This window comes from Nematolebias whitei, chromosome 9 (genome assembly GCF_014905685.2).
Source record: "Nematolebias whitei isolate Nwh7 chromosome 9, NemWhi1, whole genome shotgun sequence".
NCBI lineage: Eukaryota > Metazoa > Chordata > Actinopteri > Cyprinodontiformes > Rivulidae > Nematolebias > Nematolebias whitei.
The window spans coordinates 40,722,480-40,746,494 of record NC_056506.1 but is presented as its reverse complement, the minus strand read 5'-3'; the positions used below and the strand labels follow the sequence as shown (position 1 = coordinate 40,746,494).

The following is a 24,015-nucleotide window of genomic DNA, read 5'->3' as shown; positions in this document are numbered from 1 at the left end:
TGGTCAAGCTAATTAAATAACCCCTTTTTCACAGCTTTTAGCGTAAGAGACTGATTTATGGTTTCAAACGATATGTGGGGTTCTGTATTTGGGGTTAGGGCAAGTCTTTTCTGCAGATATTTTTCTGGCTCTTAGGATGAAGTTCTCTCAGGAACAGAGGTGTATTGGATAGGATTTCAAAGTAGTCCACTACAGTGATGATTATATAAAAGGAGGAAAGAAGGGCGAGGAAATGGAGAAAGTGGGAGTCATGTTTACAGAGAAGTATAACTGCAATATGGCCGCCTAAACTAATGGAATCAGCATGTTGGGTTTTTTTTTTAATTGGATGAGTGAAAATCATTACTAAGATTTATTCTCTAAAAGTTCAACAGGGAGGGGGTTTCAATCTCATTTACAAAGTCACCCAAAGGAAATCATCCTCTTGTCTAAACCAGATCATCATCTCTGTCAATAATTTATGGATGAAATTATATTGAGAAATCTTGATGAGCACAAATGATTCATTTCGAATTGACTCGCGTGGGGTTGTTTACTGTTTGAACGCTATTATTTTACGGACTTCTCATCAATGTGTTCTGCTCCGGCGGTAATTACCCCCCAGGCGCGGAGCAGCGGAGTCACTGGGAAGTCGACCTCCAGCCTGGGCCTGGCAGACTTCGAGCTGCTACGGGTGATCGGCAGAGGCAGCTACGCTAAGGTGCTGCTGGTGCAGCTGAAGAAGACGGAGCGCATCTACGCCATGAAGGTCGTCAAGAAGGAGCTCGTCAATGATGATGAGGTACTGATGCCCGATTTACCTCTGCAGTTTTTGTTTTTTTACTCTTTCAGGATGCCACAGGCAGAGGTTAGAAACGAGTTACACTTTGGCCTGTATTGGTGAGGTAACGAGTTTTTGTGTATGAAATTAACAGAGTTATCACTTTGAGTTATTTATAGTGTAAAGAACATCTGTGTCATGATTGAGCACTGATATCATGTATCGTTCCTGAAACCCTTTACTAACTTGACAGTCCTTTTTAGAGCCATCAGTTTTACTAAGAAGATGTAGATAAATCATCGTCTCATCAGAAATTGATCTCAGGCAACACGTGTGGCAGCTCAGCCAGCGGAAACACGAGTAGTTAGCCTTGATTAGAAGCACTTAGCATGATTGACAAATTGACAAGCGCCTCTCGATCAATGCTCAAGTGTTGTGCTGTCAGCGTGAGTAGCATCCGTGTCCAGACGCATTATCTTCCAGACGTTGATGGCACCTGCGTCTGCTTCTCTTAGCTCCGCCTTTTTCTTCTGCAGCTGGAAGCCTTCGACACGACCCCAAGCTTTTGTCGCACGATCGATGGGACTCGCTGCTTATTCAGCTTTTATAGTTTCAAGGGTACTATGTTAGAATGATCCCTGATTGACGTTTGGGTGTGTTTTTGTGTGTTTCTCTTCCAGGACATTGATTGGGTCCAAACGGAAAAGCACGTCTTTGAGCAGGCCTCTAATCATCCGTTCCTGGTCGGCCTTCACTCTTGTTTTCAGACAGAAAGCAGGTGAGACTTCTTCCCATTATTTAAATATTTTTTTAACAGTTTTTTTTTATTTATTTTTTTTATTTTTATTTTTTTTGCATTTAAGACGTAACATTCTCACAAAAAAAAACCTTCCACCCCATCCCTCTCACACCAGATCAGTCATATATATATAAACAAAAACAAATCACACAAGCACTTACAAGTTTTTCACATATGCCACAAAGGGCTGCCACGTGTCTCAAAATCTTTTTGCGCAACCCTTCAGGGTATGTCTTATTTTTTCTAAATGAATGTGGTACGTCATCTCTTTTGTCCATTGCACATATGTTGGGGTGTGTGGGTCCTTCCAGTTGCACACAATTAGCCTCCTGGCCAGCAGAGAGCCAAAGGCAATCACATCCTTCTCACTCGTGCTGAAGGACATATCCACCCGGACCACCCCGAACAGTGAGATGAGTGTACAGTTTTGCCACATACTCCAGAGACGGTGTCAAATATAGATTGCCAAAAATTTGGCAGCTTGGAACAGGTACAGAATGTATGCAGGAGTGTAGCTAGAGTTCGTCTGCAACGGTTGTATGCTGGGTCCAGATCGGCCTTGATCTTGGACAGCTTGTCTTTGGACCAGTGCAGCCTGTGCACCACCTTGACTTGAATTACATCATGTAGATGAGTAAATGTTCTTTATGATCCTTCCCCAGATTGAGTCTGATATAGGTTCTTCTAGGTTAGCTTCCCATTTCAGTTTAAGGGAGTCCAAGCTGGACTCATGGAACTGAGCAGTGTATAAATGTTGCTGAGGGTCCCCTTAGTATTAGACCTGCACTCTAAAGTCTTAGCCACAAAAAGCTTAGAGAGGTACAAAGGAAAACCAGTCAGAGTTGGATCTCCCAAAATGTCTCCACTGCAGATATCTAAAAAAAATTGACTTGTAAATATTAAACTTTTGGACCAGCTGTTCAAAAGTATAAAGATTATTTTTAAAAGCTTGTGACACTGTGCAGTTGTTTTCTATTTGAGGATGAATCATTTAAAAATAGTTTTAAGTGTTTAAAAATTGTACAAAGATTTTAGTTTTAAAATCCAGATGAATGCCATGAAGTGAATCCTGAGATTTGAAGGTGCAAAAGTTCAGTAGAACATAACGGACCTTTGTTTAAGAAGCTGCCTTTTTAGCAAACAAACATAAACATCAGGGTTTTTTTTACAACAATAATAATGACATCATTACTGGATTGATTTTAAAGATAGCTGAGTGTTTTGTCAGTTGTGGGCAGAAACCATCGGCAGTGGGTGCTCGTATAAGTTACAGAAGTATAAGTGAAGAAAGCTATTTTTAAGCTCAGCAAATTGGTGAGGTTAAGGTTATGGGGAAAATACCTGCCACAGTAAAACCCCCTCGACTCATTTCTTTAATGCATTAAAGATTTGTAAATAAATTGGAAAGTTGAACCATTTGTAGAGGTAGTATGCTTGATTTTTTGTTGTCCTGTTATTTTTTTGTTTTACAGCCACCCTAATGTACATAAATACAGTAAAATATATATTTTCCTCCACAGACTCTTCTTTGTTATTGAATATGTAAATGGAGGAGATCTCATGTTTCACATGCAAAGACAAAGGAAACTCCCAGAAGAACACGCTAGGTAAAATCAGACTCTCGTGTATTTAAAGTCAGAGCGACAGATTGAATTTCATGTATTTTGCCAAAGTTGACGTGTTTTGAGTTTTTCAAATGTCCTCCTTTTGTATTTTTTTTATTTTTATTTTTAGATTCTACTCGGCAGAGATCAGTCTGGCGCTCAACTATCTCCACGAGCGAGGAATCATTTACAGAGACCTGAAACTGGACAACGTGCTGCTGGATTCAGAGGGACACATCAAACTTACAGACTACGGAATGTGCAAGGTGTTTTTATTTTATTATTATTATTATTTACACATTGAGTAATCTTGTGATGCCACAGCTGCACATGTACCCCTCTGAGATGAATTCAAGCGGATGATCTTCATGTTTTTGCAGGAGGGCTTGAGACCGGGCGATACGACATGCACTTTTTGTGGTACCCCCAATTACATCGCTCCTGAAATACTCCGAGGAGAGGATTACGGTGAGAATCACAACACATATTCGCTTAGCAGAAATATGTTTTTATAGTGGTTGCATAAAACAAACATGCTTGTAGACTCATCATAATCATTAAACAAATCTGATTTTATTGAACAACAACCAAATAGAAGGATGCATCTAGATTTCAACCCAAAACTACACCGGTACAAGACTGCCCTAACTTGGTACAAATTGGTTAATCGTCACATCCCTATTATACCAAGACAGTTGTGATTCGTCCCACCCCATTGAAATGCTGTCCTTTTTAAACTCATAATATACTGGATGGAAAAACCAATGGGGGTGAAAGACTCAATTTATGACTCAAAATCTGATGAATTGTAGTTACGGCAAAGGTTAGATGGAGTTTCAAGTCAAATATAACATGAGGCTTATCTCTACGTACATTCATACACTTACCATGATCAAATAAAAATAGAAGAAGCTCCCTGGAAACCAAAGTGGTATCATAGCGACAAGTTTCACAGCAATTAAAAACAATTTAGGCTTTTGTTTTCATTTGCTTTACTTCACATGACAAAATCGGCTGCTTACAAACACGGTTTCTAAGAACAATACTTTATTTCAACATGGGAATCATACTGAAGACATGTACAGAATCCTGGTTTTATCAAGTCTCATACAATAAGGAACATGATCCACATTAGTGCTTCGGTGAAAGTAAAGTTTTGGAAATTTTAGACCTAATTAAATTACAATAGTTCCTCCATTATCGCAGGGGTTACGTTCCAGACACCCTTGCGATAGGTGAAAATCCACGAAGTAGGGACGTTATGTTTATTTTATATATATATTAAGGCTTTAAAGCCCTTCACACACTCTTGAAATGTTCTTAACAATGTTCTAAACTCCTCTAAACGCTCTAAAAGAGCACATCGAAAGAGAGCAGACAGTCTGATTAATTCATTCAACTTTTATTTAAACAGGTTTGGCTTTTTGTCTCATGGGGATTAATTTACAATAGAGGCCTGTTTTTTAAAAAAGCCATAAATGAAGTACACACAATAAACATTCATATGAGAGCATGTAAAATGAAAAGTATTTAAAGAAGTGATGTAAAACAAATAAAAAAAAAAACATGCTACAGTTGATGCTACGGTTACTGAGCCAGTCAGTGCCAGCGGGCAGACTGGCCATCGGGGGCACTGGGACATTTCCTGGTGGCCTGGCCCGCTCAGTTATCGCCAAGGTGGTCTAAAGGCTCGGTTCAGGTCACGCTTGATTATTGTAAATAAACAATCCATGACGCTCACTCTGGTATCCGCCTAACTGAAGCTCCCACAGCAGCAATGGGGAAAGACAGACCCCGCCCCCTCCTTTCTCTTTCTGAGGCTATCTGTCACAGCAGAGCAGAGACACACAACGGGTTGCATGCCCTCCTGTTGTGTGTCTCTGCTCTGCTGTGACAGTCAGCCTCAGAAAGGGAGAGGACGGGGTCCCTCGGCTATCACTGAGTGGGCCAGGCCACCGAGAAATATCCCAGTGCTCCCAATGGCCAGTCCGCACCTCAGATAAAAGCTCTGGTTAGTCGCCTTCCATCAATCAGCCAATCATATGTCGTGTACAATTTTACGTTGAAAACACGCGAAAGTCGAACCACGAAGTATCTACTACTGTACTACTGTACAGAGTTTTGCAGAGGCCTGTTTGCACATATTCATTTGTGCTCACTTCAGGTGTGTGACTGTGCACAGTTTGGTCACATCACACATTTATATCAATTCATAAAAAGTTTCCTAAAACAGTGGCAGAAAACCAAAAAGTTGGAAGTAATAGTTAACTTTGAAGAATAAAATATGTTGGACTGAGACCTGAGGTTCGTTCTTACCAACAGATCCGGGTCAGAACTGACTGTCAGCTGCTTCTCGTGTTTTGTTTTTGTTGACTTTTGTTTACTTGTGTTTGTGCTTGAGTTACACACGCTCATGATGTACCCACTTTAAACAGGTTTTTTTTTTCTCCTACACATGTTGAACATTTTTATATTAATTTTAAAATAAAAAAATATTTTATTTACCTGTTTAGTGAAAAAAAAAATCACACAATGTTGCTCAGTGACCATTTCTTGAGCTTCACTTGAAACATTTTATAATTTCCCATCAAATTATTTAAAGCATTTTCATCCCTTATTGAATCATCAATGAAAGAGCGATGTTTACGTGACCAGATAATTTAGTTTAGGTGTGGAAGGATTCTTTCACACACTGATCTGTGCAGCCATATGCAGTGATTCACACAGGATTTATAATCATCCAAAACACGTCATTAGATGTCGGTGCATCCGTCTTTTTAATTGCTGTCAACTCACGCTTGTCTTTAGTTTCCTGGAAGTTTTAAAACTTCTTCGGCTCAGTTTTGCTCCCTTCGCGTCTCAAACACGAGCTGTAACAAACCGTGCGTGTGCGTCTCAGGGTTCAGCGTGGACTGGTGGGCGCTTGGTGTTCTGATGTTCGAGATGATGGCGGGCCGGTCGCCGTTCGACATCGTCGGCAGCTCAGACAATCCAGACCAAAACACAGAAGACTACCTCTTCCAAGGTAACGCGCACACGCACCCTGCTAAGACGCATCGTTGGAATAAAAAATAAAACTGCTGTGTGGAAGCATGCAACACCTTTTTATTAACAGCTTCAGTGGGTACCATCAACACACCATCTGTTGCAGGGAAATGTGTGAAAATATGTGTTTTCTCTGTATTTCATTATAATATGGTCTCCAAATATGTTTGTTTTTCTTAGAATAGCCACTAAGGTGTTAGATTTACAGCTTAATACACAATAGAAGACGTTATCGCAGGCCTGCTGTATGATGGGCACTGGGCTCCAAACTGTAGCAGTGTCAGTAACTTGTCATTTTATTTTTGTGCCAGTGAAGTCAGTCTGAGCATCTCATAATAGTTGTTCTCCTCCCTCCTCCATCTCTTTCCCACTCCCTGCAGTTATATTGGAAAAACAGATCCGAATCCCCCGCTCGTTGTCAGTAAAAGCTGCCAGCGTTCTCAAAGGATTCCTCAACAAGGTAAGCAGGGATTAGATAGGTCTGCGTTGGTCTTAAACAGTGTCCATTGCTCTGTTCGTCTGCTGTGATCTCTTACTGTCCTGCATTTTTCTTTCCTCCATCTAATTTAACTACGCCGCTCCCTCACTGTGGTTCTATTCATTTTATTATTATTTTATCCATTTTATTCACCACAGACTCGTGTTAGGGCTGCTGTTTTTACGCCGTATTATTTTACATTGTTAGTGTTTAGCGTTTATCTTAAATCTATTTTTGGGTGTAACTGGGACCCTGTGTACATAATTTTGTTCCACCTCCGACTTGAACTTGATTACTGTGCTTTTTGGAGGTTGGTATTAGAAGAAGGGGGATTTTTAAACTGCAAGATTTCAAGAAATTTACCGTAGTCGGTTTGGTAAACAAGTTCACGATTTTGTTTTCTTCTTTGCTCTTAAATCCCAACTTCAGATTTTTGTCAGTTGTTTGTTTTTAAGGTTTAAAATAACAATTAGGCCCAAAAACTAAAATAGCAGAGCTATTAATCTAAACTGCTCAGGGGGCCACAGTTTGTGAAAGCGAGCAGCTCAAGGGCTGGATATCCAGCGATTAAAGTCATGTAAATAAACTCAAGTTTTTCATTGATCTATTCCTTTTAAATGTGTTTGTTTTATTGCATTGAATCATAAATGCAATAAACAGAACAAAAAAAAAAATCATAAATAAATTTATGAACTCATTAGTGGACTGGACTGGTATCACTTGCGGGCTGGAAGTGGCCCACGGGCCGCTAATTGCATAGCCCTGACATATAGTTTTGCAGTGGTCCTAAATCACAATAGTCTAATAATTGGAGAACTTAAAATGTAACATTTATTGTATGTTTTATAATGGCTTCTTATGCTGCCCATTCTGCTTTGGTTCTGCTTAAATGTTCAGTTTCTTCTTGTGTTGCCTAAAACTGATAATTGTGCTCATCACTAGAGGCTCAGCAGTTCTTTTTAACAGAACCAGTGAATCCCTCAGGTTAAAGAGGATCGGTCACAGTTTGGGAACGCTCGTTTTCCATCTGCAGAGGTCTCAGCTTATTATTCAGCTCTGAGCGTGTGAACTTTATGTAAAAATGGTCACAACTGCAACTCGGTTTGTTCAAGCAGAACGAGAGAATAAGTGGTTTTGTAGCTTCATCAAAACTTAGTTTTTTATAAATGGATGTTGTTTTTATGTTGTCATACATCTCACATTTGATTATTATTTCTAAATAAAAGAACGGCATACTTTTAGTAGATCCATCTAATTTCCAGGACATGGTTGTAGGTTATTAGGTGTAGCTTATTCCAGCTGTGACGGTGTCGCTGGTCCATTAACGGATTAGTCGGGATTGTTACCACAGACATAGTTGCCCTGAAATGTGTTTGAAATATCAAGGTGAACAGGAAATCCACGCAGGCTCAGTGGGAAAGAGTAAACGTCACACAGAAAGGCTAGACCAGGACCTCTTTTTATTATTTTTTTGTTTTGATCAGTACAAAATAATAAAATAAGTCTGTTCTAGACTTTATTTTATTAAGAAGTAACTAAAAAAAAAGTCTTTAAGGCACTAATTAACTGTTTGAGTAGGAAGTTTAGATGAGAATTATTGTTTTAAGTATTATTAATGGTATTCTATTCTTTACACATTGAATCTTGACACATACACAATTTGTTTTTGTGCCAAACTCCCAAAGAATTAAATTGTATTTATTTATTATAGGTTTAAAAACTTGAGTTTTCCACTCCATCCTCCTCCTTGCTGGTTGTTTGACATGTGGTTGCTCCTCCGTCATCTCCCACCATCTCTCACCCTCCTCTCACCTTCACTCCCACAGGACCCCAAGGAGCGTCTGGGCTGCCATCCTCAGACGGGCTTCGGGGACATCAACGGCCATCCGTTCTTCCGAAACGTCGACTGGGAACTTGTGAGTGATTTAAACACAATGCTTTGTTTTCCGCTTTTGTTGTCTCTCTTTAACTTTTTTTGTCAGGAGTTGCGTCTTTTTTTTTTTTAATTTAACTTTTATTTAACCAGGAAATCCCATTAAGATCGTATCTCTTTTGTAAGGGAGGTCAGGGCCTGAAGGCAGTCTAAACATTTCTCTTGTTATTTAGTCTTCCTGATCATTTCAAATGATGGAGATGAAAATCACTGCAGGTCTGTTACTGAGAAGGTGGAAGACAGACAGCAGTATTTTGGGATGATGTTCTTCCCTTTCTGGCCTGCAGGTGTAGCCACTGTGAAAGAGCTGAGGTTTTTTAGCTGTGGACAGACTTGTGTTCTTGTTTAAAGCAGTTAACAGGCAGAAGACTGATCTACCCACTGAGGTTCCAGCGTTCAGAGAGGCTGCTCTTACTTCCTCTGAAACAGCGGTCTGTAATCTCCGATACCGAAAGCCACAGTTGACTGCATTCACAATGTTTCCTTTGACGGGTTCACCTCTACAGAAAATGTAATTCTCTGCATTGTCTTCTTTAAAAAGCTTCCAGCTGTAATTCTGCATACGGAACGGAGAGCAGCTAGAAATCAGCTCGCGTGTTTGGTATCACAATCACTCGGGAAGAACAGCAGTGAAATTTAATCTCCATCCAAAATTTTATTATTTACTTTTTTACTTCCTGTTTTCAGATCCAGCAGTGAGTAAATTAAATTTCATGGGTGGAATTTGGTTTTAATAAAACTATTTAACATAACTAACGCCAGCTGAGGCACCACTACCCTGTTTGTACGCAACAAATAAACGTAATGTTTTATTTATACCTTTTTTTTTTCTATTCAGAAAAAAATCGTTTCAGTCATGAACTATCTACAACATAAAAAGCCTCACATATTATTTGTTTAATTTAGCTTGAAATTAACAAAACACAGCTGTGAAGATGTTTTAATCACTCTAAAATGTTTAAATCTAGATAAAAGCACAATGTATGCTAGTTTGTTGCTCTATAGATACAGACTGTTGTGATTTAAATCATTTAGCGTGAAACCACAAAAGGATTAAGATAAGTTTTAAGATCTTCTGGTAATTGTATAGTTTCATTAGCGCCTGTGGAGAGGAGCGGCTGTACTTTTAGAGCTGCCCACGTGCGAAGGGTCACGTTTCAGCTCCAAAGGCAGACCGACGCGCGCTGGTAGACGACCGACAGCGGCCAGCTCAGCAGGGATCACCGTGACCTCCTTTTCCCTGTTTGGTCTGAGCGGAGACCCGGCAGTTGGTCAGAGTGTCTGGACAGATCAGCTTGCAAGTCCCCGCTCCTCCCCTCACAACACAAACACGAAAAGGAGAGCCTGTAATCCTCCCTCTGGCCTGCAGGGGGAGCACTCTTTGGCTTCCAAACCACAGGAGCAAGTCTGTTAGCTGTGATGGATGTGATCGCAGGCAGAGAGGCAGCAGGTGGAAGAACGAGTGACTCGAAAAGGTTTCGGTCAACGTCTAAGCTTTTTAGAAAACGTTTCTTGTTTCTGGAGACTTGATGTGAAATCCTGTGGTAGATGGTGTCTTACCAGCACCCTGAAGTCCAAACATGTTTATCTTAATCATGAAGAAAAAGCAGTAATCTCACATTTTCTAGTAGGAGAAGGAATCTTCTGACCTCTTACACTTTGATTTGATTGCTGTTCAAAAGTCCAGGATGTGATTTATAAAATGATTATTGATGCATTTCGATTATCATGTTTGTGAACAAACACCAGGAGGCAGCTGCAAATCCTATGATGTTTGGACAAAACATTATAAAACTGAAATACACTTTAAAACATGTTGCTCATGTGTGAATGTTTTATGAAGCATTCACACAAATGTGATCCATTCTTTCATTCGTTTTTCCGTCTTTCTCGTTCAACAAGTCAAATCAAAACGTTCAGCTCTTTCAGAACAATCCTGCTATAACTTTTGGTATTAGTGCACCTTTAGCTTTTTGTAATATTTAGACTTTTCTGTCTTTTTTTTTCATAGAAAATGAACTGAGCTCATTTTACATCCTTCAGATCTTTAGATCTGTTTACAACCTTTTACTGCTCCTTTCACATTTTGTCCTGCTTCAGCTTCTTTTAGCTTCCTTGTGCAAATTTAGACTTTTTTGCAGCTACTTGCAGCTAATTTCAGCTGTTTTTTCAGCTCTTTTGTGCTCCTTTCAGCTTCTTTTTGCTAACTAGATTTTTGCTCTTCTTCTAACTTCTTTCTGCTATTGTCAGCTTGTTATGCTCCTTTCAGCTTATTTTTGCAAGTTTAAGCTTTTTCTGCTATTTCAGCTACTATTTAGCCGTTTATGCTAATTTTAGCTTTTCCAGCTACTTCCACATTTTTTGCACTCATTTAAACTTTTTTCAGCCGAATTAATCAAAAATGTGCTCTCTCCACTTCCTTCTTGTAATTTCAGCTTCTTTTTGGGTTTTTCAGATTTCTATTTCAGATCATTTCAAATTTTCTTGGTATTTCCTGCAACTTTCAGCCTAATTAACTTTTTCTGCAAATTTCAGCTTATTATGCTCCTTCAGCTTTTTTTAGGTTTCAGCTTTTTCTGCCATTTCAGCTAATATTTAGCTGTTTTTATGCTAATTTTAGCTTTTTCAGCTAATTGCACTTTTTTTTAGCTCATTTCAGCTCTTTCCACTTCCTTCTCATAGGCTAAGCTTCTTTCTGCCTTTTTGGTTACTTTTACTTTTTAGATGTTTTTTGCTAATTTTAGCTTTTATAGCTGATTTCCTAATTTCTGCTCATTTAAACCTAATTAATCAAATGTGTTCTTTCTGCTTTTTCCTGCTAACTCAGACTTGTTCTTTCCTTTCAGCTACAATTCAGCATGTTTTTTTTTAGCTAATTTCAGCTGTTTTTCAGCAAGTTCTTCTGCAATAATCATTCTCACTGCATTTTCACAGAAAATGCAATTTCTCTAGTTGAAACTGATTCAGAACCTTCATGTCCGCTGATGTGATTAATTTAAAAACAGATTATAACCCCCCCCCCCCCACACACACACACACACACACCGTACTTTCTAGTAGCTAAACCTACAAAATGTTAGCTTTTATTTAGCTCATAATTATTGATCTTTCAACTTCTCACAGATGAATTTGTAACCATTTTTTTTTTTTTTTGTTTGTTTGTTTGTTTGTTTGTTTCAGCTGGAGCAGAAGCAGGTGGTCCCTCCGTTCAAGCCCAACATCTCAGGGGAGTTCGGGCTGGATAACTTCGACGCCCAGTTCACCAATGAGCCCATCCAGCTCACGCCTGATGACGAGTGCGTCACCTCTTCATCATGTTTACAGCTTTTACTTTAAATTCATCCATACCACTTTGCTCCTCTTCTTCCCTTTAAAAAAAAAAAAAAATGAATTCTTCTTTTTGTTTTAGGGATGTGGTGAAGAAGATCGACCAGTCTGAGTTTGAAGGCTTCGAGTACATCAACCCCCTGCTGATGTCTGCAGAGGAGTGCGTGTGAGAGACCTGACCCCTGTCCTCATGAACACCACCCACGCGCGCGCACTTCTACTACGAGTTTACGTGGCGTCTCAGTGTCTTCAAGCTGCATGGTTACGAGACGACCCGGCGACGTCAGCCTTTTGTTCCAGGGCCGTACATGCACACCAGAACGCTTATTTGCCAAAACCAGTTTCACACTCTGCCATTTATGACCACTTGCCCTTAAACCTACTTTCTTTTTTTTAACTTATTTTTTATACGCCGTGTAAATCTTCATTATCAATACTCTCATTGGGGCCTCTCCTTCAGTAAACACCGTAGCCACAAAGTTCTTCCAAGGTTGCTGTACGTGGGGGGTGGGAGAGAAGAGTCATGGCCCCCGACAGACTGAGCATCACTCCTTTCAGCTGGCGGGGTGTTTTCAATGCAGGTTTTATTTGTAGATATATATATATATTAAAAAAAAAAAAGAAACTGCTACTGAGGACGACCGTTAGACAAGGCCTTTTTAGCTTCAAGCCACAGTTGACACTTTAAATGTCACTTTTGAATTAGCTTTGTCTTTATCCTTCTTTAGAAAATTAAAACAATATAACACTAGCCTTTAATAAAGATGAAAATCTATATATTTTCTCATATTTTATTTAACATAATGTCAGTCGTAAGTGTTACAGATCCAGCCTGAGTAAGTGAGCTAGGTTAGCGCTCAAAATCTGGAAAATCAGAGCTTCAGGTCCCTTCTCCCACAATGAAGGAAATTAAACGGAAGTATAATATTGAGTTTGTTCTTAAAACTGTGAATGAAAGAGCTGTCGGGAAACGGGCTGGAGGAATAGCACAAAGTACCTGAGCACCAGAGCGCAGGTTTAATGTCATGCAGATTTTTCCACAAAAAAAAAAAAAAAACTCACAGGACCAAAAACATTTTTATGAAAAATGTATTTGCCGGTACTTGTTAGCTGGTACAGTATACATGAGGAAATGTGCTGTCCTAGGTCATAGAATTTATATATTCAGATTATTTTCTTCGCTGGTTTTTTTTATTACAATGCCTTTCTGAAACGTATGTTCTGTTGTTTTTGTATTTTCTTCGTTCTAGTTTTGTTGTAAATCCAAAAAAAATAAATAAATAAAACTAGAATACTGTTGAGACGAGTCCAAACCTACAACATTGAGAAGTTTTTAATCCTGAAATGTGGCTTTAAAATGAACAGTTCTGCTTCTTTTTTTTTTTTATTACTTGCAACGCAGAATTAGATTTTTGAATTAAATGTTTTATAAAACAGCTTTAAAGCGAACAAAATCCCCGAACAACGACCTTCCATCATCTGAATGTCACACTAAAGCCAACGATCCGTGTTTGTTCAGAACATATTCTGGTCATTTTCATCTGTTACACCTTTTTGCTTTATTTCTTCTGTAAATTCAGACTTAAATATGAGTTGTTTTTCTTTATCACTACATTGATTCCAAAATGTTAAAGGGTGAACCCGATAGAAACACTATTATTTGTGTTTGTTTTGTCTTTTGCAGATGTTCACCATCTGCAGGACTTTATTTTTAGTGCTTTAAAGAAGAAGAAAAAGAAAAAAAAAAAAAAAACACTGATGGTAAAATAAACATTTTATTTCTCTTGTGGTAAAATGTGTGCGCTGGTGTCATTCGGATTTTCTCTGGCTTTTTTGTAAAAACAACAATTTGCATGTTCGGTCATATTGGAGCTGCTTAAATTTTACAAAAAGTCCTTATTTCAAGTTGTTCCTTGAACTCAATTTATCGCACACCTGGCAGATTATTTATTTTCATTTAAATATTGCCCTTTAGAAACAAAGCGTCATCCTGTAAGACTTGAGTGGACGTAAGAATTGGATTTCCGGCGATCAGCTGACACGAAGATGGCTCTGCACGAGAAACTCGTGTCACGGTTCTGGTGCAGCAGTCACATGCGTTCCATCTGTAAACCCAATGAGCTCACCGGATGACACAGACCTAGATGGCTTTGAGCATAAGGTGGCATTTTGTCTGGAATTTGAATTAATCAGTTGAAGTTTCCAGATGTTTGCACTTGAACACAAAGAATACCTCTTTAAAGATACGGGTGCACAAAATTTTTGCCTCTTATTAACTGAATGAGTGAAAATCATTAGGATTCATATTGAAATTACCTGTTTTTGTAGTGATTTTTCTGTTAACATTTAGACATTAAGAGTAGTTAGACAGCCATGCAGGACAAGTCCTATAAGGTACTAAAACTGGACCTTGTTGGACACGTGCAGAACTTTGTTTTTCTGCCTTCCGTCAGTTTTACTGCAGGGATTTAATCTGAGCTCCCACTGGGCTTCCTGCAGCGAAAGGAATTAAACTGGATGTGTTCAGCTCGAGCAATGTCCCTCAGTCTCCTCTGCTGGTCATGTGACTTCTGTGGCTTTCAGAGGCCTCTGGGGTGAAAAGGTCATTGATGGCATCGCTCTCTGCCTCAACACAGCGCAGAGTTGGGTGATAAAAGGGGCAATGGGAGCAATTTGTCAAAAATGACTAGAGAAATGGCATTTTCTGTGAAAATACTCTGTTTAATAAGCTGAAACTGAGTTGTTAAAGTTTAAAAATTCAAAGCACTAGCTATAAAAAGCAACACTACCTAAGCTATAGTAGTAAATAGGCTAGCTTAAAGTAAAATGGCTAAACATAAAAAGAGATATTTAATTCATAGACTTTTATTCCTGTGGGTTTTTTTAATGAATTGAAGAAATCTCAATGTATTTTTGAGGAAACATTTTCAATATTTTGAAAAGTATAAATCACAAAAGTCAGCATTCATCTTCGTTTTGAGTAGCCAAAAAAAAAAAAAAGCACAAAGTGTGCAGAAATAGATTTTTTTGAAAAAGCACACAAAAAAAATGTCTATAGTATTGTTAATGTTAAATCAGCATTCACAGAACTGTGTGGTCCCAAACCTGGTTAAATGATAAAGGTTGTATTAGGACGGGCATCCAACGTAACCCACTTTGTCAAAACTTATCTGTGAGTTCATCTAAGTGACATCATACCAGATTGGTCAAGGCCCGGATTAACAATGACCGTCACAGGTGCTGTTGACAAACAGGGTGCCGGCGGAAATTTTGCTGCTGTTAGTCGAAGACCACGAGGAGGGAAACATGTCAGGAGAAGAGGGAATTCAAGAATGTAGGACTGAGGGTTGCAACTCTAAATGTGGGGACAATGACAGGCAAAGGTAGAGAGCTGGCTGACATGATGCAGAGAAGGAAGGTAGATGTTTTATGTGTCCAAGAGACCAAGTGGACGAGCAGCAATGTTCAGATCATTGGAGCAGGATTTAAACTCTTTTACCATGGTGTGAATAAAAAGAGGAATGGAGTAAGGGTGGTCCTGAAGGAGGAGTTAGCAAAGAACGTACAATAGTAGAGATGAAGAATATACAGTAAGATAGGGTGATGTGTCTGAAGGTAGAAGTAGAAGGTCTGGTGCCAAATGTTTTCAGTGGTTATGCTCCACAGGTTTGATGTGATGTAAAGAAGAAAGATAAATTTTGGAAGGATCTGGATGAAGTGATAGAGAGTATTCCTAGGGAGAAGACAGTGGTGATCAGAGCAGACCTGAATGGACATGTTGGTGAAGGAAACGGAGGGGATGAGGAAGTGATGGGTAGGTTTGGTGTCAAGGAAATAAACCAGGAAGGACAGATGGTGGTAGATTTTGCCAAGAGCATGAAAATGGCTGTAGTCAACACTTATTTCCAAAACAGGGAGGAACATAGAGTGACCTATAAGAGTGGAGGAAGGAGTACGCAGGTCGACTACATTCTATGTAGAAGAGGAAACCTGAGGGAGATTGGAGACTGTAAGGTTGTGGCAGGGGAGAGCATGGCCAGACAGCATCAGATGGTTGTGTGTAGAATGACTGTTGTTGTGAAGAAGAGGAAAAAGAGGAAAATCAGAGAAGACCAAATGGTGGAAGATGAGGAAGGAAGAATGTTGTGAGAAATTCAGAGGGGAGCTGTTAAAGGCTCTGGGTGGTAAGAAAACTTCCATATATGACTGGGCTACTATAGCAACAGTAATAAGAGACAGGTAGGAGGTATTTGGTGTGTCATCTGGACAGAGAATGGATGATAAGGAAGCCTGGTGGTGGAATAGTGAAGTGCAGGAAGCTATTCAAAGTAAAAGGTTAGCCAAAAAAGAAATATGACAGTGAGAGGACTGAAGACAGGAGTATCAGGAGATGCAATGTAGAGCAAAGAGGGAAGTAGCAAAGGCAAAGCAGAAGGCGTACGATGAGCTGTATGGGAGGATGGACACTAAAGGTGAGAAGGACTTGTATGATTGGCGAGACAGAAGGATCAGGCTGGAAAGGATGTGCAGCAGGTTAGGATTGTTAAAAATAGGAATGGTAATGCTCTAACAAGTGAGGAGAGAGTGATGGAAAGATGCAAGGAGTATTTTGAGAAGTTAATTAATTAAGAGAATGAAGGGAAAAGAAGAGTATAAGTCATAGAAACTGTGGACCAGGAAGTGGGAAAGACTAGTGAGGGTGAAGTTCAGAAAGCTCTGAAAAGAATTAAGGCAGTCGGACCTGATGATGTACAGTGAAGGTCTCTAAATGTCTAGGAGAGATGGCAGTGAGGTTTTTGACTCAAATATTCAATGGCATATTTGAGGGTAAGAAAATGCCTGAAGAATGGAGAAGTGTGCTGGTGCCCATTTTTAAGAGCAAGGGTGATATACAGAGTTGTAGCAACTACAGGGAACTTTATTGTGTCTTTGTGGATTTAGGAAAAGCATATGATGGTGCCGAGGGAGGAGGTAGAATAGAAACAGCCTTTATTGTCCCACGGATGGGAAATTCCAGTGTATCAGCAGCAACAGATAAAAAGATAAAAAGATTTCACACAAAAGTTCCTAAAATGTTAATAAACAATACAATATATAAGAAATAAGTTAAACAATATCAATAATAATGTTCAATATGTATTGGAACATTGAGAATGGCAGACTATTTACAGTACAGTATTATAGGCAGAGTGTGTGTTTTAGCAGAGGTCATCGTGTATTTAATCCTTATTGAGTCTGTTGGGAGCAGTGGTGGTTGTAGAGTCTAACAGCTGCTGGGAGGAAGGACCTGCGGTATTGCACGAGGAAATGTGGAGTGGCAGGGAAGTATGTTAGACTGGTACAGGACATGAATGAGGACAGCAGGACAGTGGTGAGATGTGCTGTAGTGACAGAGAGATTCAAGATGGAGGTGGGAGTGCATCTAGTATCTGCTTTGAGCCCCTTCTTGTTTGCACTGGTGATGGAGCGACTAACAGATGCGATCAGGCAGGAATCCCCATGGACTATGATGTTTGCAAATGACATGGTGATCTGTGGTGAGAGCAGGGAACTGGTGGAAGAGAACTTGGAGAGGTGGAGGTATACGTTTGAAAGAAGAAGAATGAAAGTCAGCCGTAGTATAAGTGTTGTGAATTAGAGGGAGGCCAGTGGAGCAGTGAGGCTACAAAGAGCAGAGGTCACAAAGGTGCAGGACTTCAAGTACATGAGGTTCAGTGTCCAGGAAAATGGGGAGTGTGGTAAAGAGGTGAAAAAGAGAGTCCAGACAGGATGGAGTGGATGGACAAACATTTCAGGAGTGATATGCGGCAAAAGGGTGAAAGCAAAGGTCAAAAGAAAAGTTTACAAGACAGTGGTGAGACCAGCTATGTTGTATGGTCTGGAGACAGAGACATGTACAAAAAGACAGGAGAAAGAACTGGAAGTAGCAGAAGTGAAGATGTTGAGATTCTTAGGAGTGACAAGGTTGGATAAGATTATGAATGAGATCATCAGAGCACAGGTTGAACAACTGGGAGATAAAGTTAGAGAGGCCAGACTGAGATGATTTGGACATGTCTAGAGGAGGGACAGTGGGTATATTGGCAGAAGGATGTTAGAAATGCATCTGCCAGGAAAAATACAACCAGGAAATAAATTGATGCAGTTAGAGAGGACATGGGGGTAATTGGAGTGAGGACAGAGGATGCAGAGGACAGAGTGAGATGGAGGAGGATGATTCACTATGGTGACCCCTGAAAAGGGAAAAACCGAAAGAAGGAGATTTGTGTGCTGCAATATCTTGCACAAAAGAGTAAATTAACCTTTTTTTCCACATTATGTTCCAGTAAATCTTTGTATGAAGTCCTAACTAAACCAAAATGCCTTCTTTTTTACGGCTAAACAAGATAATCCTGGCATGATTCTGTATTCCTTTGATGGTGTGTTTGACCTTGTTCCAGTGCCTCCCTGGTAGAGAACCGGGGTGCATTTCCCCAGGCTCAGTGGATTCACACCGCTCTGCGAAAAAGACACGGCGACGACTAACCTTGTTTAATTAATTATGTAAAACGGAGGAGGAACTGAGGAAAAGCATTCTGTTCTAATTGCATTTATGTTGTTCGGTGTTTTAGTCTGTCCCTGGAGGGATTAATTAAGCAACAGAGAGCTCGTACTTGGTGCTAAATGCTACCGCTCAGTAAAACACACACCACAGTTTAAATGGCACTACCACTGCCAAGCATTTACCTGCAGTTTGGACTGTTTTGCAGAGAGGTACTGAGAGATCCTGAGCATCTGCTGTTGAGAGCGATCACTCCTCCCCTCCCAGTGAGGTAGTTGCAGATTGGAGTGTGCCACTCCAGGGAGTGTAATGTTACTGTGAAGTAATAGTTTAGGAGAGATGTGTTTAATCTGCAGCCACTCGAGATTCATGACCACCTAAAGAACATCTCACTGTTTTGAAGTACTGATGAGTAGACGGATCAACAAGAGCTGAAGAGTTAGAACGCCATCACTTTCCAAGCACGTGTTGTCATTCAGTGGTAAAAACAAGTACCTTAAACTTTGCTGGTAGTTTAAAGTGAAAATTTTAACATATAAAAGACAACACATTCACTAGTGTTTTGTAAATGTATTATCCTAATTTATTTATTTTTTTATAATTTTGACTTATTAAAGAGTGAATTAGGTTCCTGTTTGGTTGCATCAAGCTTGACTTACAGTTAGTTGAGGTTACACAAAAACATCCCATTTAAAAAAAAAACCTTCCTACTGCTGTAATTGTGATCCTGTCCTCTTTCAGTTTCACTACAGTATTCCCCATTTCAGTTTATAGTTTCCAAACCTTCTGTTTGTATCATGTTGTACTGTTTGCGTGCTGACAGAGACAGTCATTTTAGCATCTAAACCTCAGAATAACAGCTCGGACTGATGGTCTGGTCTCTGTCTGACACCAGGGTTTCGTTGTCTTACCGTCTGTAAAACAGCTATCTTAAATAAGACAATATTACCTACCAGGGTCAGCGTTAATAATGTCACGTACAGTAACACGAACGCTTCTGATAAAGAATCTGAGTGCAATGTAGGTCATTCAAGTCAGACGGTGCCAGATCTGTTTTAGAAGGCTCCCTATCAGATACCAAAGGAACAGGACGGGTTGATGGTGAAAGACGAGAAACAAAAGCTACAATCTGAAAGACCTGGCATTGCTTCAAGGAATGTATACTATCTGCCACTTTTCATGCCAGTTTTAGACATTTTTTTAGAAAAAAAAAAAGTAATTTAAAAGTTATTACCAGGAACACAACTCAAAATGGATCAGATAGTGTGTAGTTTACCTCTGTGAAGCATCCCCTCTTCTTTTAACAAGAGTCTGTAAAAGTCTAGGAACTGAGGAGATTCATTTCAAATGTGTAAGCTGCTTATTCCAGTCACCAATGCACCCCTATACCAACAGAGAGGCAGGCTTTTGAACGGTACAATGATTACAGGCTAGATAGACTCTTTCTTCTACAGCAGGGGTGTCAAACCCATTTACAAAAGGGGGCCAAAATTAAAACCTTTTTTAAACTAAGTGCCGGTTTCAGAATCTACATTAACTAGAGTTAACGTTAGTTAGATACCCAACATCTTTTCTTGGTTGCAGGTTCCTCAACAAGAGTTTGATTGGTCTCATTGCAGTTATGACATCATAATCAAAGATTACTGAAAAAAATTAAAGTGATAAAAGTATTTTACATTTAAAATAACATCTTGGGGGCCAGATAAGATGTCAACGAGAGCCACATTTGGCCCCCGGACCTTGAGTTTGACACATATGTTCAATAGGGTAAGGCAACATTTTTTTCCCAGATGGCCAAATCAAGATATTTACAGCAATCAAAAGGCTGCAAAAAAAGTCAGAAATAAGTTTTTAAGACAGATAATCTGGAAAACACTTGTCAGGCATTTTTTAAAATTGTAGCGTGCTTGATAAAAATGTCTCCACAATACTCTTTAGGAATAAAAATCTGTCCATATGACCTGATTTAACTTTTTTGTGCTTTATTTACCTGAATGACTGCGTTTACATCAGGAATATAAAACATACTTTCCATAAACTGGCTCTTCTGAAAAGATATTTGTTAGTTAAAATTTAAAAAATGGTATACGTTTGATGTTTGGAGTCCATCTAGTTCTGGAAACACGATTTAAAGTTTGTTTTAATCTATCTTAATCCAGAGATTTTCATTGTATTTGACCAAGATGCTTAGTTTAAACTTCCTTAAATTTCAATGTTTAAAAGTTGTTTTCTTATTAACTAAGGATAATGGGGGCCAGGTGGAGATTAAGGGTCACATTTGGTCCTCGAGCCATATATTTCCCATGTCTATTTTATAGTTTGGAGGACATTACTTTCATGGTTTCCAAGAGGAACTTCCATTTTTGCATGAAGTCGGTCTGGATGGTGTTCACTTCTGGCTTCTTTGTGCGATAGAGCTTTAATCTGTGTTTGTGAACAGCACAGCAAACTGTTTACAGACAATTAAATGTGGAAGTGGTCCTGTTAGATCAAAATCTGTAAAAATGACAAAAGTAGAGCAATTTTTGCATTGCTGAAGTCATTTAGCTGCAGCGGCCATCTTGAATCCAGTTGATTTTAAAAGTACCGGTAAATAATTTATAAGTGTGAGTTCAGTGATTATTTACTGCAAGTTTCATTAAAATTGTCCAGTGGGTTCTCACAAACCTCCACAATACCCAGAGAATGAGTTCACGAGTCAGCACACTCAGTGACATTCATAACGGTGCACTTATTTTTGTCAGTGTTTGTACATTTGACTGTTTTTACTGCAGTTCAATTACCGTATTTTTTGGCGTAAAAGTCACTCCGGAGTATAAGTCGCATCAGTCAAAAAAGAAAAAAATAATCATCACGAAGAGAAAAAAAACATACATAAGTCACTTCGGCATATAAGTCACGTTTATTATGCGTCACTGCTGACCCCTGAGAAACGTGGGCTGGTGTGCCAAAAATCGATTTTGGCAGCTTCTGGAGCGCGCACGGGAGGACTCGCTGTTGCAGTTCTTCGAAATTTAACAACATTAACACATAAAAACAATTATTTGTTTGCTCGACATTACAGCAAAGGTGTGTCTCAGTTTAACATTTTCCTTAATAAATGCACTTTAATGGTCGATGTTTGGCTGGGGGCGGTGATGGTAGTGGTACAGGAACAACATATACACCTACCGGTAGTTGTCAAAAACTAGAGCGCCCTCTCGCACCTCTAGCGGCTGCAATGTTACTCTGGTTCATGTCAGTATGAATAAACATTTAATGCGTCAGTTAAAAATTGCGTTATGAGTATGGGGAAAAAAAATGCATATAAGTCGCAGTACTGGCAAATCTATGCAAATAACTGTGACTTACATGCCAGAAAATACGGTAATCTTTGTTTTCTGTTTTTTTATGAATGCTAAACAATTACTAACATTTTAAGGGGATTTTTTTTTTTTTTTTTTAAGAGCCAGATGTTACAAACCTGACACATGTCTGCATGATGAAACCAGAAACATCCTGTTGACACATCACAGAGCAGAAAACCTTTATGTTCGCACAAAACTCCTCCGATGTCTCAAACTCTGCGTATGACCTCATGCTGCCACTTCACTAAGCATCATTACCTCCAAATTACACGTACATCCACCGAGGAATCCAAGACACATTTCAATATCTCCCATTGATCCCAGACGAGATGTATGAAAACAGCTTGCGAGGTGTGGGCCCCCAGTGTCCACTTAGTACTAAGTCCAATAACAGTTAGACAGACTCTCGGCTAATGGAGAAGCTTATCAATGCACCGGTCTGCCACACTTTGTCTAAAAGTCCCAAATCTCCCACCTCTGTCCTCCTCATCCCTCAGCTGTTTTTGCTTCTAACCCCTGATGATCAATCAGCGCAGGTCACATTATTGCACATATGAGATTAATTTACTCCCTGCAGTACACAGAGTGATGTTATTACAGGAAAATCAATGTCCCTCTTGTTGTTCTCTGGGGCTGGACAGGGTGTATGCACATCTGCTCTCATAATACAACTGCTGACCTTGCTGTCAGAGAGGGAGAGAGGCTGCGGCGAAACGGTCGACTGTGTTGTTTATCAAAGCTTCATCAAGCCTCTCTGCTCTCACCGACGTGTGGCATCAGACTCTGGGTCAGCCAGCCGACCACGGCGCACTCCACCTGAGAAAACGTCGCCAAATGTCGACAAGAGGACGAACTTTCAAGATTATTTCTGTAAAGCGCAGGAGTTTCAATGGCTTCCTGTGAGCAAGAAAGATGAAACGTACTCACCTCCCTTTAGATAAAAATAAAATCTGATCAGTAATTGTGTGGATGCTGAATCATCAATCTTTTCCTGGTTTTTTCATGCGTTTTTCATGCAGTCAACAATTTTTGCATTCTTTATGCTATGTTAATCATTTGTATTTGTTAAAAGGTTTGACTTACTCAAGAGAGCGCTATGACTTTTGTTTTTTCCTAACTTTTATACTTTTCAATTTATTTAACTTTATTTGCTGCTCCATTGAAATACATTGAGATTTGTCCAGTTCCTTCTCTCTTTGAAATACGATTCAGCATACAGACTCTTTTTTTTCATGTGCTACTTTTAGTTTTTAGCTGCCCCTCTGTTACTTTTAGCTTCAAGTTAGTTTTTTGCTGCATGTAGCATTCACCAAGCCTTTTGAATGTTTTAGGTTTTAGCTAGTAGTTTGCTGCTTTTTTAAACGTTTTACCACTTTTGATTTTCAGCTTCTGTTTAGTTTTTTTTTTTTTTAGCTAATATTTACTGCTTGTAGCCACTGTTCTACGTTTAAGCTTTTAACTCGTCTTTTGCTGCTTTAAGATTTTAGCTAGCCTTTTGCTACATCTGGCATTTTGCTACCCTTTTACTACTCTTAGCTTTAAGGTAGGTTTGCTGTTCTTAGCTAGTGTTTTGCTTTTTTTTTTTAGCTTTTGGCTAGTGTTTGGATCTTTTTACCTTTTAGGTTTTGCCTCTTTTTTATCTTTTATCTTTAAGCTAATGTTCTGCTTCTTTTAGTTTTTAGCTAGTGGTTTGGTATTGTTAGCTATGATTTTTCTTTTTTTGTTATTAGCTAGTGTTTTGCTACTCTTAGCTATAGTGTTTTGTTATTTAGGGGTTTTAACTAGTGCCCTTTTTCTTTTTGCTAGCATTTTGCTTCTTTTAGTTTAAGCTACCGGTAATGTTCTGCTACTTTTTTATTTTAGCTAGTGTTTTTAGGTTTGCTGTTCTTAGCTAGTGTTTTTCTTTTTTTTTTTTTTTTTTTTAGCTCTTAGCTAGTGTTTGGATCTTTTTTTACCTTTTAGGTTTTGCCTCTTTTTTATCTTTAAGCTAGCGTTCTGCTTCTTTTAATTTTTAGCTAGTGGTTTGGTATTGTTAGCTATGATTTGTATTTTTTTGTTATTAGCTAGTGTTTTGCTACTCTTAGCTATAGTGTTTTGTTATTTGGGGTTTTAGCTAGTGCCCTTTTTCTTTTAACTAGCATTTTGCTTCTTTTAGTTTAAGCTACCGGTAATGTTCTGCTA

The 24,015-nt window shown here is 39.2% G+C and overlaps 1 protein-coding gene across 1 annotated transcript in view; it reads left to right on the top strand.

The window, feature by feature from the left end:
* prkci (protein kinase C, iota) overlaps positions 1-12,567 on the top strand; it is a 28,553-nt gene extending 15,986 nt beyond the window's left edge. Inside the window, exons 10-19 of the mRNA XM_037682355.1 lie at positions 605-781; positions 1,441-1,538; positions 3,080-3,166; positions 3,294-3,429; positions 3,544-3,631; positions 6,063-6,188; positions 6,589-6,668; positions 8,513-8,602; positions 11,800-11,915; positions 12,029-12,567. Of these exons, the coding sequence (XP_037538283.1) occupies positions 605-781; positions 1,441-1,538; positions 3,080-3,166; positions 3,294-3,429; positions 3,544-3,631; positions 6,063-6,188; positions 6,589-6,668; positions 8,513-8,602; positions 11,800-11,915; positions 12,029-12,116 (1,086 nt within the window). The 3' untranslated portion in view covers positions 12,117-12,567. The remainder of the gene's footprint in view (positions 1-604; positions 782-1,440; positions 1,539-3,079; positions 3,167-3,293; positions 3,430-3,543; positions 3,632-6,062; positions 6,189-6,588; positions 6,669-8,512; positions 8,603-11,799; positions 11,916-12,028) is intronic.
* Positions 12,568-24,015: the final 11,448 nt, after the last annotated feature.